This window comes from Osmerus mordax, chromosome 5 (assembly GCF_038355195.1).
Source record: "Osmerus mordax isolate fOsmMor3 chromosome 5, fOsmMor3.pri, whole genome shotgun sequence".
NCBI lineage: Eukaryota > Metazoa > Chordata > Actinopteri > Osmeriformes > Osmeridae > Osmerus > Osmerus mordax.
Window position 1 is genome coordinate 17,451,958 of NC_090054.1, and position 14,545 is coordinate 17,466,502.

The following is a 14,545-nucleotide window of genomic DNA, read 5'->3' on the forward strand; positions in this document are numbered from 1 at the left end:
ACGGAAATCGCAAGCTTTCATTAGCCATACCATAAACCTACTAATTTCAGTGTAATTTTGGCAAACCGCTAATAGCTATTCGCTTGGATGTATTGTTCATAGTAATAGTCCAGACAATTATTACAAGTTTCTCCTTTTGACACACAATAACGCTCACCTCACCAGTGGCCAGTTCAGGCCAGTTCACACACACTGTCACCAACAAGCAACAACCGTGTCCCATAGCAACGTTTGCGTGAGTTTTGGCGCGTTTACAGTAGCCTATTATTATTGTTCGGTGGAGGCTGTGATTGGAATACGGGACTGGAGCTGTCCCTGACGGGACCAATCAAAATCACCCATAATTCGGGATGTCCCGGACTATTCGGGACGGTTGGCAACCCTAGTCGCAGTCTATAGCCCTGCGCGGAAAAGCAATTGTGCAGTTTTGCTCCTAGATTCAGACCTGAGCCTGGTAATTTACAGATGAGTCAGCTGACCACTAGACTACCGCTGTGCGGGAATCACAGGACCTTACCATTCAAAGGGCATACAAAAATAGGGTGTTGATATCACAGCCTGAACATAGCTACATGTTTGGCACCAACATTGTGTATGTAGTGCAAAAATGTAAAGTAGAGCTACCACAGCCAAACTAGTTTTGCATTTCTACCAAGTTTCGTGCGATAACACCAGCATGGGCTGTATTTTTTTGTCAGCTGTAGGATTATGCAGGTAGCAAAATTGTGTTCACTTCACTTATGTGATGAACCAGACGTGTATTATTTTACTTTCTGTATTGTAATCCTAAACCATTCTGTTTAATAGTGTTAATTTTTCAAAATTTTATTGGGGGTTAAGCTTTGTCAGGTATCCTGAGAAAGGTAAATGACTTAAATCTTAAAACTCTAAAAATAGACATAGACAAAAGAATATATGCAAGTTTGCTTTCAAATATTGTAAAATATGTTACACGTATTAAATAATCAAATGAGGCGTTCTTGAGCCATATAGTTTACCTCATTTTCAACTGTTTTAATTTAGAAAACCTCATCTTGGCTGAAGCTACTGTTGCTGGTAGCGTTGCACTGATCCACAGAGCAAAACAGAAATTTGGATTTTTTTCTGTGAGCTGCTTTGCATGTATGAAAGAGTTGTCATGCTATTTGATGGCCAGTAAGGTACATACTAACTCCTAGGCCAGCTGAGCTGACGGAAATTTAGCTAAAAATACCCCGATAACAGTTTCGACTGAATGGCAATAACGAACGTCACACCCCTTCACTGGCTAGCTAACGTTAGCATGCCGCACCATGACCATGTGAATGCATACAAATGTCACAAATGAAATTACACAAATGACATAGGCTAGATGATCATTTATTTTTTGAACCTTAACAAAATTGCAAAGTGGAAATGTAAAACAAATCCTTTTTTGTGGCATTTAGTACAGTGCTTCTGTGGCTTTCAGTGGTTGTTTAATGTGTCTTGTCCATATATTAAAGCAATACTGATAACACATAAAACATTATAAATAATACATTCCTTATATGGCCACATATTAAAAAAATAATATTAAGACACTTTTCTGTCCTCATATATTAAAGCAATAATGATAACAAAGGCGGCAAGGTGCTCAGTGTTGCCAGATTGTAAATGACGGAGTGTCATACCAAAGGCTCAAAATGATCGATTTTGGAGGATAATTCTCGTGCATTACATTTACATTTAGTCATTTAGCAGACGCTCTTATCCAGAGCGACTTACAGTAAGTACAGGGACATTCCGCCCGAAGCAAGTAGGGTGAAGTGCCTTGCCCAAGGACACAACGTCATTTGGCACGGCTGGAAATCGAACTGGCAACTTTAAGATTACTAGCCCGACTCCCTCACCGCTCAGCCATCTGACTCCCATTAGGAGAGGATGAATGTGAGTGTATGTGTCTGTGTGTAGGAAGTTCTTAAAATGTACTGTGTTTTTTGCAGTGTGCTATCTTACAATCATCATGCAAACTAGTTACTGTCTATGGTTAGGTTGTTATCCATTTAAATAGCAGACACCCAGGCTACATGAGAAGCGAAACATTTCCAACTCACCTCAGGGTAAGAACACTGCAATACTATTTTTATAAAAAATTTAAAAAAGCATTAAAAACAGAATAATAAGAGTTAATGAGAATGTATTTCAAATTTCAAGTAAATGAACATTCTTCTACATTTGGAAAGGTTTTATGAAAGCATTTGAACCTATTTCTCTTCAGAAACATTCCATTTTTATTTGGTTGTCAAATGTTTGTGGTTGAACTGCAGAGACAGAGCAGGAAACCAACTTCCCTATCGCTTACTACGGTATTTATTTTACTTACCCATACCTATACTATGATGTGTGCGGAGAGATACAGTTACATAAATACTATCTAATAGATCTAGAGTTGCTTTGATTGTGTTTTCCTCATCTTTCCACTGTATTTCAAGTGCGAATATTTTACTACAGGTAATGAGAATCAATTATATCATCACAACATCTGGTAGAACGTAACAAAACCTTGTGACTCATTAACTAAACAAAACTGTCTCTTTAGCACTACACAACACAACTCAAGAATGGACCTAATTTGCAACAGCAACTTTGAAAACAACACACAGAATAATGGGAGTGAATTTGGCCATGTGATCTACGTGATGGGCTGGGTAGTCTTTTCCTTGGGCATCCCAGTCATCTTCCTGGCCATCTATCTACTCTACTGCCTGATCTGTGCTAACCACATTCCGCCCATCTTCATCATCAATCTGCTGATCTCGGACCTCCTTCAAATGTGTGTTATACCAGCCATGCTCCAGGGCTGCTGTCATTATGTGGTGCTGCTTGTGTACTACCATGGCCTGACAGCAAGTGTGTGCTTCATGGTGTGCATCGCTCTGGAGAGGTACTTCCTGATTGCCTTTCCCCTCTGGTACCATTTCCGATACAAAGTTCAGTATTCCGTCATGGTGTCTTCTATATTCTGGCTGTTCCCCTTCGTCAATATCGTCATCGGATCCTTCCTGCCGTCTATTGAGGCTTCGCTGTACCTGAACTCTGTTCTGATCCTGATCCCACTCCCGCTGCTGATCTTCGGCTTGGTGGGAACGCTGAGAGCTCTGTCCGTCTCCATTTCTGTTACCGTCCGGGAGAAGAGACGCATCATTGGAATATTGACGCTGGTTCTGGGGACTTACTGTCTTCTCTTCCTCCCACGAGTCATACATTTCCTTTTGGTTGCTGTGCACAGCCCTTTGAAGACAGAACTGTGGGGCATCATGGTGCTGTTCAGCCCCTTGGTGGATCCCCTCCTCTATGTGTTCATACGGAGGGGGGCCTGTCCCTGCCTGGATACGCTGCTGCCTGGGGAGCACAACCTTACCCAGACCACCACGAGCCTGACTGATAATCCCACTTTGACCACTGTGACTGGAACCTTGTGAGGAGGGGAGGAGATACAGCACAAAGGTTTGGTTGCAGGAACTGTGGTAGTAAAATCAACTAAATAAAGTGTTAAAGTCAGTAGTACCATGATTCATCTGTCTTTTCTAATCAGTTGGCTCCAGACATTTACAGACCAAACCATTAAAATAAAAAGTCAAATTGGAGAACATTTATTGATATAAGACATTGAACATTTACAAAATAAATTGTGTTGTAATGGAATTGTATTCATAAGTCAATGAGATTCCCAAATAAAGTTGTTCATTTTCATAATTTAGGCTCCTGGTATCTCCAGATGATTAGTAGTAGGCAGGCTCAAAAGCCGTTTGGGTCATGCAGAAGTCTGGCTTCAGACTCTCGATGGTGCAGTCCGAGGTGTCCATGGTGCACATGTTGCATTCACAGCTCAGCGCTACGGGCAAGGTGACAAAGGGGTCGACATTGAGGGGGCAGTCAGGCAGGCGGACTGTCTGGTAGTGCACGTCTCGGTACGTGCACACATGCTGGGACACAAGCATATATGGCCGTCTCCTGACAGGCTCCTGGAGATGTACAGTACACACATAATAGTTTAATATAAGTATTCAATGCTTTTTAAAATTCAAAATATTATGTCACTGACTTGCTTCCATATCCTCGTCTTTGTCCCGTATCCATGGGTTAAAGTGAGACTGAGGACCTCTAGTGGACAAATAAACACAGTGGCCTTAGGACACGAACAAAGACATGTTTAATCTGATATTTGTTGTACTGGATCCACTAACATTAGTTTATTTTGAGGAACAATTGAAATCCACCGTAGCATTCCAAAACAAGGGCTGTCAGTAGTAATAATAATAATAATAATAAGACTTCAATTATATAGCACATTTCATAGAAGAGCAATAAGAATTGCAGCTCTAAGTACTTAACATAAAATCAATAAAAACAATATTATAAGTAATAAAAGTAATAATACCCTTCTGAAAACAGGCCGCAGTCTTTGCGGTAATCCAGAACACACAAGCCGCAGTCTTTGCGGTATCTCGAGCCACAGTCTTTGTGGTTTCCCAATATAAATAAAAATGTCGAAATATAATTAAACTAATTCACATCCAAAACACACAATCTCAGGCCTTTTGCAGAGCAGTCCATAATGTTGCTCAAGCCTTTCGATTACAATTAAAACACTAAGACCTAGGAACCAATGTCTCTGCCAGGTTAATGGAAATGTGTTAGGGTTAACTAGGTAGCTAGCTAGGTAAACATGAATGTCTGATACACATTTTCAGAGTCTTGTGACAATCTCAGACACAGTGCTGATGGTCTCTGGGAGATCCATCTCTCTCTTCCTGCAACAGGACAGGGCCTTCACCAACTCTTTGGGTCCTTTAGTCATGAAGATATAGAGGAAGGGGTCCACCAGGGGGGTGAGGTACAGCAGCATGTTGGCTACCAGCCCCAGGTAGCGCACCTCCTCTAGAAAACACAATGACTCCAGTAGGATGTTCAGCACAAAGGGGAGGAATAAGAGGGTGTAATTGGTCAGGATGACTCCCAGGGCAACCACGGTTCTTTTCATCTCCGGCATGGGAGAGGGTCCGCAGCAGAGGAGGGCTCGCCACGAGTCCAGGAGGAAGAAGAGGAGGAGGGGGAAGGGGAGGAGCAGGGTCACAGCGAACCAGAAATAGTATTTGAGCACCGCGAGAGCAAGGATGGCGAAGGGCGCTGCCCACATGACCATGGAGAACAGGGCGGTGCTTTTGACTCTGGTGAAAAAGCCCTGGCACTGTGGCCAGGCTGTCTGCAGGTGGCGCTCCTGTGCTATGCACACCATGAAGGTGATGTTTGAGACAACACCAAAGTACAGGATGAGCATGGACATGTCAGGGGATATGACACTTTGCGTGCTGACTTGTGGTCGGCCAATGAAGTTGAAGATATCTGAGACAAGGAGGCTGATGATGTGGAAAGGCACTCCATTCTTACCTTTGGCCATGTGCTTTAGAGCATAGATTGCCAATCCAATGGCTGGAAGGCCCACAGCAAACGTTACCCAGCCAATGATGTGAGCCAGCCGGTCTAAAGGGCTGGTACTGTTGGTGTTGTTGTTGACACACCCTAGAACCAGGTACCCCATAGGCTGCTGATTGGCTGTTAAGTTGATTGCTAATTAGATAACTACTTATTTTGGTGGACACAATTTTCCAGGTGAAAGTTGGTTGGCGGGTTGTACTGTAGGTTGACTCATTTCCTGAGTGTAAACATATGATGTTGCTGGAACGGCAGTCAGTATGAATTTACAACATTACATTTACATTTAGTCTTTTTTTTTTACATTTAGTCATTTTCATTTCATTTTCATTCAAATGTAAACATTAACGCAGCAGCACATTTATTTTTGATTGATTAAAACATTATTTAACTGATCCTTTGGGTATCTATGGGCTTCTGTAAAGCATCCTTTGACATTGCTTGTGAAGAGGACTATACAAATAAGATTTAATAACTAAAGTATTTTATGTTAAGATCCATTCTTAATTACTTGGAAAACCAACAGTATATATATATATTTTGACATGAATTGTCCCAAACACGCATGAATTAGCCCCACCACGACAGTGGAAAAATTAGAAAGAGGTTGAATTGTAAGTTATCTCACCTTAGGTAGATATAAATCCAGTTGAAAAAGCATCTGAACTCCTGGTTGCCCCCCTGAGAACAGGATCAATAGAGGCCATGTCCAGGAGACTGCCTCTATCTTCTGCTGTACAGTTATGTCTACTTAACATGCATTTATCTAGCACATCCTTTCTTGGCACAAGTCAAACAGTCTCTAACTGGAAACAGCTGGCAGATAAGCTGTTTGAATGTGGGTTGGTCAGCCTCATATTTCCATAAGGTAAATATGATAAATTGAGTATAGCTGCTGACAGAAGATACCATTTGCATTGCAGACTTTGTGTGCAGCCTTTCAGGATAAACAAACATACTCCTTGCTTAATGCATCTCCATCATCATACGCCAGATGAACAGGCCATCTTAATGTCAAAATTTCCCAATATTCACTTGCAATACAAATGCAGTGATAACGCAGTCAATGTTTCTGCAGAAATTACAAGGAGCCTCTGACTAATGTGGCCGTTAGGTATATTTGGTAATAAGATACTGAAATATTTTTTGTGGAAGTCATTTGTTCCTCATGAGTCACAAAGGCTTGTCTAAAATGTGGGGTTTCTGCATGTGTGTGTGTGTGTGTGTGTATGTGTGTAGGAAGTTCTGATAATATACTTAGTTTTTTGCTGTGTGCTATCTTTCAATCATCGTGCACAAACTAGTTAGAGGAGTGTAATCTATTTTACGCTTGTTATCCATTTAGAAAGCGGAACACCCATACATGAGAAGCAAAACCTTCCCAACCCCACCTTTAATCTCTGTGAACCTCCAGGTAAGAACACTGCATTACTTTTTTATATATATTTATATAAAAACGTTTTTTAGATATAAAAGTTTGATAAATGTACATAAAAACTGCATTATAGGACTTAATGATAATTTACTTCAAATTTCAAGTAAATGAATATAATTTTTCATCTGAAGAGGTTTTATGAAACAATTTGAACTTATTTCTCTTCAGAAACATTCTATTTTTATTTGGTCGTCAAATATTTGTGGTTGAACTGCAGAGACAGAACAGGAAACCAACTTCCTTATAGCTTACTACGGTATTTTGCTTACTTACCCATACCTATACTATGATGTGTGCGGAGAGATACAGTTACATAAATACTATCTAATAGATCTAGGGTTGCTTTGATAGTTTTCCTCATGTATCTTTACACTTTATTTCAATTGTGAATATTTTAATGCAGGAAAATCATAAGAATCATTTATATCATCACAACATCTGGCAGAATGTAACAAAACCTTGTGGCTCATTAACTAAACAAAACTGTCTCTTTAGCACCACACAACACAACTCAAGAATGGACCTAATTTGCATCATCAACATTGAAAACAACACACAGAATAACGGGAGTGAATTTGGCCATGTGATCTACGTGATGGGCTGGGTAGTCTTTTCCTTGGGCATCCCAGTCATCTTCCTGGCCATCTATCTACTCTACTGCCTGATCAGTGCTAACCACATGGCGCCCATCTACGTCATCAATCTGCTGATCTCGGACCTCCTTCAGATGACTGTTGTACCAGCCATGCTCCAGGGATACTGTCATTATGTGGTGCTGCTTGTGTACAACTTTGGTCTGACAGCAAGTGTGGGCTTCATGGTGTGCATCGCTCTGGAGAGGTACCTGGTGATTGCCTTTCCTCTCTGGTACCGTTTCCGACGCAATGTTAAGTATTCCTTCATTGTGTCCTCCATCGTCTGGCTGTTCCCCTTCTTCGAGTACCTCATCATATCCCTCATATCGCTTAAGGCCTCGCTGTTCCTGAACGCAGTCCTGACCCTGATCCCACTCCCGCTGCTGATCTTCTTTTTGGTGGGAACGCTGAGAGCTCTGTCCGTCTCCATTTCTGTTCCCGTCCTGGAGAAGAGACGCATCATTGGCACGTTGGCTCTGGTTCTGGGGATCTACTGTTTTTTCTTCCTCCCACGAGTCATACATGACCTGTTGGTTGCTGTGCAGAGCCCTGTGAAGTCACATCTGTGGGGCATCCTGGTGATGTTCAGCTCCTTGGTGGATCCCCTCCTCTATGTGTTTATGCGGAGCGGGGCCAAGGACATCCTGATGTCCTGTCCCTGTCCCTGCCTGGATAGGCTGCTGCCTGGGGAGCACAACCATACCCAGACCACCACCAGCGTAACTAATAATCCCACTTCCCTGTGACTGGAACCTTGTCAGGAGGAGGTGAAATTGAGCACAAAGGTTTGATTGCAGGAACTGTGGTACTAAAATCAACTAAAAAAAGTGTTAAAGTCAGTATTACCATGATTCATCTGTCTTTTCTAATCAGTTGGCTCCAGACATTTACAGACCAAACCATGAAAATAAAAAGTCAAGTTGGAGAACATTTATTGATATAAGACATTGAACATTTACAAAATAAATTGTGTTGTATTGGAATTGTATTCATAAGTCAATGAGATTCGCAAATAAAGTTTTTCATTTTCAGAATTTAGGCTCCTAGTATCTCCAGATGATTAGTAGTAAGCAGGCTCAAAAGCCGTTTGGGTCATGCAGAAGTCTGGCTTCAGACTCTCGATGGTGCAGTCCGAGGTATCCATGGTGCACATGTTGCATTCACAGCTCAGCGCTACGGGCAAGGTGACAAAGGGGTCAACATTGGGGGGGCAGTCAGGCAGGCGGACTGTCTGGTAGTGCACGTCTCGGTACGTGCACACATGCTGGGAGATATATGGGCGTCTCCTGACAGGCTCCTGGAGATGTACAGTACACACATATGCTCATTGAATTATGGTAACTTTTAGTCTTTCAGTAGCCTAGAATAGGCCTACTATGCTTGCACCATGGACTGGACCATAAAAACAGTGTATGTCAGGTGATATGAATCACGTGCACCTCAAATATACCTCTACTGAGTTACCTCGGTGAGGCAGTGTCCACTGCAGATGGATGTCTCAAACACCAGGCAGGTAGGACATCCTTCCTTCTCCACAGACACAGTCTGGTTGATAGGCTGGCAGTGCTGCAGGTGGGGCGCCACAGAGGGATTCAAGCAAAAGAGCAGGTGCAACATCAGGAGGAACGTAACACAGCTAACGGAGGTTCCCAACATCCTGAAGGAATGAAAACAGACAGACTGACAATGTCAGATAATACTATGTTTCCCCTCAAATGTTGCCATCTGTTTTTGAACACTTACCTGACTCTGCTGCACAGTTGTGTTCTGAGTCTGACTGGCTTCATGTGTCTATATTTATACATATTCAGTATGGGGTGGTTGGTGTATAGTTTTCCAATCATAGATAACAAACCTTGAACGTAATCTGTTGTTTTCCTCTGAAAGGTTTACTGTACCATGTTTTCTTCCTGGAACTATGGCCGTCTGTTGCATTACAGGTGATGGTGTTGACTGTCCATTCATTGGCTGAAAGCCATTCTCTTAAGACCTCATAAAGTCCTGCATAGTGGATGGCTTACGGTCAAAGCAACCTGGACATGATGGCTTTCCTGTTTTGACATGGTCACTAAATTACTGCTCTCAGTAACTACTTTGACCCTGGACCCACTCATGTGTGTGGAACATTAAATGTAACAGTAGCATCCTTGCTATTCTTACAGGAAGGGTGTTGGTTAAATGTAATTGAAAGGTCATTGACATTGTCAAGGTCCAAGTCAAAGCCTTTTCTTCAGATCGAATTTCATTTTCCTTTTCCGGTTTTGTTAGTAGGATGCCACAGAGCTCAGAAACATATGCTCTTATATTATTAGTTGTATTTATCCTTTTCTGGTCGCTGTGAAAACTAGTAGGTTACACTAGAGCATATAAATTTAGCTGTTTAGGAAATTAAAATATCAAATGATATTTGAATTTGGTAAATGCATCAGTAGTCTCACGGAACACATAAAATGTTACCATGTTTCCTGCTTCACACGAACTTTAATAGCCACGTACACCGATAGATGTTGCGCATGATGTCCAATGTGATTATGAAAGTAAATAGATGCGACAGTCCGTGTGTTTTGTGAAACAACGTTAATTAACAGTAGAAACATGTCCAGTGAAGAGAAGGTAAGTGTGCTGCATGTCTCACCATGGTAGTTTACAGGATTAAAACGAGTTTACATTGCTAGCTAACGCGTAGCGCTAGCCACTTCCTGCCCTCAGTAGAAGGTCAGCTGTGTTACGAATGTGATTGTGTCTGACCAGTGGTTGTAGCTATCAGTTATCTCATCTATGTACTTTATGTTTGTACTGTAGAGCTTCAGCATCGCGAACATCAGGAATATTCCTTGTGCCAGAGAGGCCATACTGCACGGGGCTGGAGGATCACTGGTCGCTGGGCTACTACATTTCCTAGCCACTAGTGAGTTTGACTGGTCGTGCGAGGCTTTTTATGGACTTACAGTTATTAATACAAGATCATCATTTCAGATTAGTAATGGCTCTGTCAATTGGTATTTGCTAGCCGGTCACCCACCTAGTATAGTCTCCCACACATCGAAGAAATTAGTTCTTAGTTCTGTACTACAGCCTATGTTGAACATGAGCCTTATGCTTTTGATTTTAAACTATCCTTCCCTCCTCACCCCTGCTTTGCCATTCCTCCTTCCGTGTTCTACAGGTCGGGTGAAGAGGTCTTTTGATGTGGGGTTTGCAGGCTTCATGGTTACAACACTGGGGTCATGGTAGGTCTTCTAGTTACCTCACTCCTCACAGTCTAGTAGTATCATGGCTTGACAACTCTTGTGAGTACATGCTGGCTATGTGAAATAACCAACTGGATAAAAGAAAAACAATAAAGCATCAGTTCGAGGGATAAAGAGGTCATTATCCATGTAAAGGGTCACATAAATATGTATAAAGAAAGTTGTAATTTATTATTGTATGTGTACCTACAGTACTTTGTGCCTTTGTGTCACTCTATTCAGGTTCTACTGCAGAATCAATAACGCCAAGCTGCGTGTGCAGCAGAGACTGATCCAGGATGGCATTAAGAACAAGGTTATGTATGAGGGGACCAGTCTGGACCCCACTAGCAAGCCTAAAGAAGCACAGTCAGGCACCTCATGATCTCACCCCTCCCCCTGTACTCCCTGTCGGACTGCTGCTGCATATGCCTTGCATGCCTGTGCTCATGTACTCTTGTCTCTGAACTGTTCACTGGTTGGGTGAGTTGAAATGTGCACTAGACCAGAGGAATGTTTGAAGAATGTTTGAATGAAAATTTTCCTAATGGTGGTTGTTTCCATTTTGTATTATTTAGGGAAAGTGTACATTTCAGGCAGGCAGATAACTCCAACTTCTGTACCTCAGCCTGTTCTAAATCTTTCTTCTTAATGTCCAGTTTATGTGGATTATGTTTGATGATCCACATTTGTTGACCCACATTTGTTGAATTATTTTAGTGACTATGACTTAAGTATTTTATATTAAAATGATACATGTCAATCCACTTGTGTCTGAAATGGTGTAAAATGTTTTGCTGATAATTGGGCAAATTTATAGATTTTCTTCAACAGAATAAATATTGATGATTTGTGTCCTATTTGACAGGCACACGATAGTTTCATTAGGTGGCCACTAGATGGCGCCATTCTTATGTTTTTACCCATCTCATGGCTTGTTCAAATAATATTTGATAATATAATACAAGATTTCATAGGTCTTCATACTATTCATGTAGGTGTGATGTAGCATTCAGTGTAGCTCTCAATTTGTGAGTCTGGTTTTATATGGATGTTTGGAATTATTGGCTTACATTCTGTGTTCCATATTTCTACTTTTGGATTTTATTGTAAACACAGATGAGACATCCAATTAAGATATTTCTTCAGCTTTATTTTAGAAACACATGGCACAGATATTTACATGAGTTATTTTTTTTTACTGGAATGTTTACAAGTGGCATTTTCTACAGTTTACTAACAGTTCAAGATATTTGGAAATATTCAAATTATGTAATATAAATAATATAACCTTCCTCTAGAACGTGTTATCTGTACCCTTAAGTCTTGAAACAACAAAAGTGATCAAGTTGCTTGATATCTCACATCATGTGATGAATATGGAGGTCCGGAACCCGTCCAGAGAGATTGAACCATAAAGACTGTAATTCTAAATATCACTCACACCACATGCTCCCCAACCATTATATCTCAGAGAAGAGACATTCATACTATTTTCAGAGATGATTTGTACCCAACATCCATAAAGAGCTACATGATTGTCTATGGGTATGGTGTGTGTGTGTCTGGAGCGGTCCTGGTGTCCCTCCTCCTGTGCACAGCCAGACCGTGTGCCTCACTCCTGGCTCCAGTCTTTGTCCTGGACCCTGTCCTGGGTCTGGTTATGGATCTGAGCCTGGTCCTGGGTCAAGGCCGGAGGCTGCTCTATGGGCCTGTTGCGCCGGGCTGGTGGTTCCGCTCCCCTGGAGCTGGTGATGGAGGCAGCGCGGGCCAGCTGTGTGAGGGACTGTTCGTAGGGAGCGGGGAGGTAAACCATGAGGAAGACCCCGTCAGTCATCTCCGGGTCGGAGCTGGAGCTGGGGAAGGCTTCCCGTCCACGGCGGATGGATGAAAGGAGCTCCACGTTCCTCTCAGGATCCTGCAGGTCGGCCAGGTCGATCACGTTAGCCACATCCAGCTTCCCCCCGGAGCATCGCCTCCGCCACACCAGGAAGCTCATGAGCCCGAGGAAGAGGAAGGACGCAGTAGCTATGACGATGTAGACAATAACTTCAGTGCTGGTGGCCTCCCCAGAAGTCAACTCATTCCACTTTTTGTCCTAAAGAATGGCAGGGAAAACAGGTACAAGGCATTGTTTAATGTGTTGTTAACAGGTAGTACAGCAGTATCACAGGCTAGCAGTTGAAATGACGTTCAAACAAACAATCCCCCCCCCCCCCCCCCCCCAAAAAAAAAAAAAAAACTCTACAAAATTAAATCCAAAGAAATTAAATATCAAAATGTTTCCACGGTAGATCTGGCCCATGAAAAATAGGGGGACAAATCTCAACTAACCGGGAGTTGTCTGTCAGTAGAGGGGAGAGGGGAGGCACCATCAACCCAGTCAATATAGTCTCTGCCTGCGGGACCGAACTTTGTCCAGTCCAGCAACCGACGCATCCTGCGGTGCTGCGGGGCCAACGGAGTTGGCTTGGGGCAGAGAGCGGAGCGATGCCGACCCGAGAGATAAAGAGCGGAGTGTTGAAGATGTCACTTGGGATGGTCAACGCGCGTGAAAAATGAGGGCAGGGACAGTGTGTGCACAGCTAGAAGATCAGCTAGGACGTCACATTGTCCAATCACAGCGAGACAGCCATCAATCTCTCTTAAGAACTGGACTTAACAGCTGCCCTACATAGTGAGGAATGGACAGCGGATTGTCGGGATGTGAGGCGGATTTTATGTCAAATGTTTGTCTGAAACCTAAACATGTGTCCGTCCAATTCTCAGCGTATAAAACCTCTCTGAGTCTACATATGGGAATATAGATGTATTTGCTGCTAATGTGTCATACTTACTCACCTAAATGAGAGGGGATTATGAAGTATGATGTGACATTTGTCATGTTCATACATGCTTCTTTTTGTTCGTGTGTTTGGTTATTATATTTTTTCCATCAGTAGAGGGGGATTCCAAGTTATTGCTGAGTTAAAAGGCTGGGACACGAAGAGTAGGTCTATAGCTTCTGCTTTGCCTTCAGCACAGTAGCAGCCTTCAGGAAGTTCTGATATGTAGATTTCGAGCACTTTACCACCAGGACCAGACAGGAGGTTCTAATACAGACGCTCCTGCCTCCATTCTAGTCCATCATTGTTTGTTTTTTTTAGCTAAAAACCAAAGCCCTTGCCATGTCAGTGCTCCATCACTGTTGTACTGTTGATTGAGATATTTCCTCACAGTTGATCGCTGTTAATACCTTCCTCCTAGTTCGTGACATGTAAGGGTTAAATGTTGTATAACATCGGGATGTACTCTTACTATAGATTTCCTGCAAACCCACACCATCTAAAGGACTTGTATCCGCTTTGAATGACTTCAGATCATTTAGGGTGAAGTGAAATTAAACTTAACACAATGATAGGTTTGCTTGTTTATCCAACACATACCACATAAACCATTGTCAGGAAAGCACTTTGAAATAAATGGACTATGATATGAATACATCCACACATGATAAAACATACAGCATTGAGGCATGTCTTTAGGGACTCAAAGTTCTTCATCAAAGGCAGAAACCAAACTTTTCAAAAACACACACAACTTTTACAAGTTGGCATTCTTAGTAAAACTTTCATTTTTGGTTGTGCCATTTACAGACCTATATTACGTAGAATCAAGGAAGGAAAACAGACAATTAAGAGAGCAACCAAAGTTAATTTTCATAGATATAAACATAGCCATGTAAAATGAACAAAAAGTGAGACAGACTGATTTGTCTGTTTGAAAGCCCACACATATCAGATGTCAAA

At 42.1% G+C, this 14,545-nt stretch overlaps 5 protein-coding genes across 5 annotated transcripts; 3 read left to right on the forward strand and 2 right to left on the reverse strand.

Annotated features, from left to right (window-relative positions):
- The first annotated feature begins 2,582 nt into the window (after window positions 1–2,582).
- On the forward strand, window positions 2,583–3,443 carry LOC136942745 (G-protein coupled receptor 4-like). Its single transcript, XM_067235715.1, has one exon. The coding sequence runs from the start codon at window positions 2,583–2,585 to the stop codon at window positions 3,441–3,443; it is 861 nt and encodes a 286-aa protein (XP_067091816.1).
- A 1,268-nt stretch (window positions 3,444–4,711) lies between these two features.
- Window positions 4,712–5,563, reverse strand: LOC136943083 (uncharacterized). The gene has a single exon (XM_067236250.1). The coding sequence runs from the start codon at window positions 5,561–5,563 to the stop codon at window positions 4,712–4,714; it is 852 nt and encodes a 283-aa protein (XP_067092351.1).
- A 1,846-nt stretch (window positions 5,564–7,409) lies between these two features.
- Window positions 7,410–8,273, forward strand: LOC136943588 (G-protein coupled receptor 4-like). The gene has a single exon (XM_067236956.1). It carries the CDS (start codon window positions 7,410–7,412, stop codon window positions 8,271–8,273), a length of 864 nt encoding a protein of 287 aa, XP_067093057.1.
- A 314-nt stretch (window positions 8,274–8,587) lies between these two features.
- On the reverse strand, window positions 8,588–9,183 carry lhb (luteinizing hormone subunit beta). Its single transcript, XM_067235984.1, has 2 exons — window positions 8,992–9,183; window positions 8,588–8,824 (listed from the first exon to the last, which is right to left on the reverse strand). The coding sequence occupies exons 1-2, from the start codon at window positions 9,181–9,183 to the stop codon at window positions 8,588–8,590; spliced, it is 429 nt and encodes a 142-aa protein (XP_067092085.1).
- Window positions 9,184–9,999: 816 nt separating this feature from the next.
- cox20 (cytochrome c oxidase assembly factor COX20) lies at window positions 10,000–11,524 on the forward strand. Its single transcript, XM_067236667.1, has 4 exons — window positions 10,000–10,140; window positions 10,330–10,435; window positions 10,694–10,757; window positions 11,001–11,524. Exons 1-4 carry the CDS (start codon window positions 10,123–10,125, stop codon window positions 11,140–11,142), a joined length of 330 nt encoding a protein of 109 aa, XP_067092768.1. The 5' UTR covers window positions 10,000–10,122; the 3' UTR covers window positions 11,143–11,524.
- The last annotated feature ends 3,021 nt before the right edge of the window (window positions 11,525–14,545 follow it).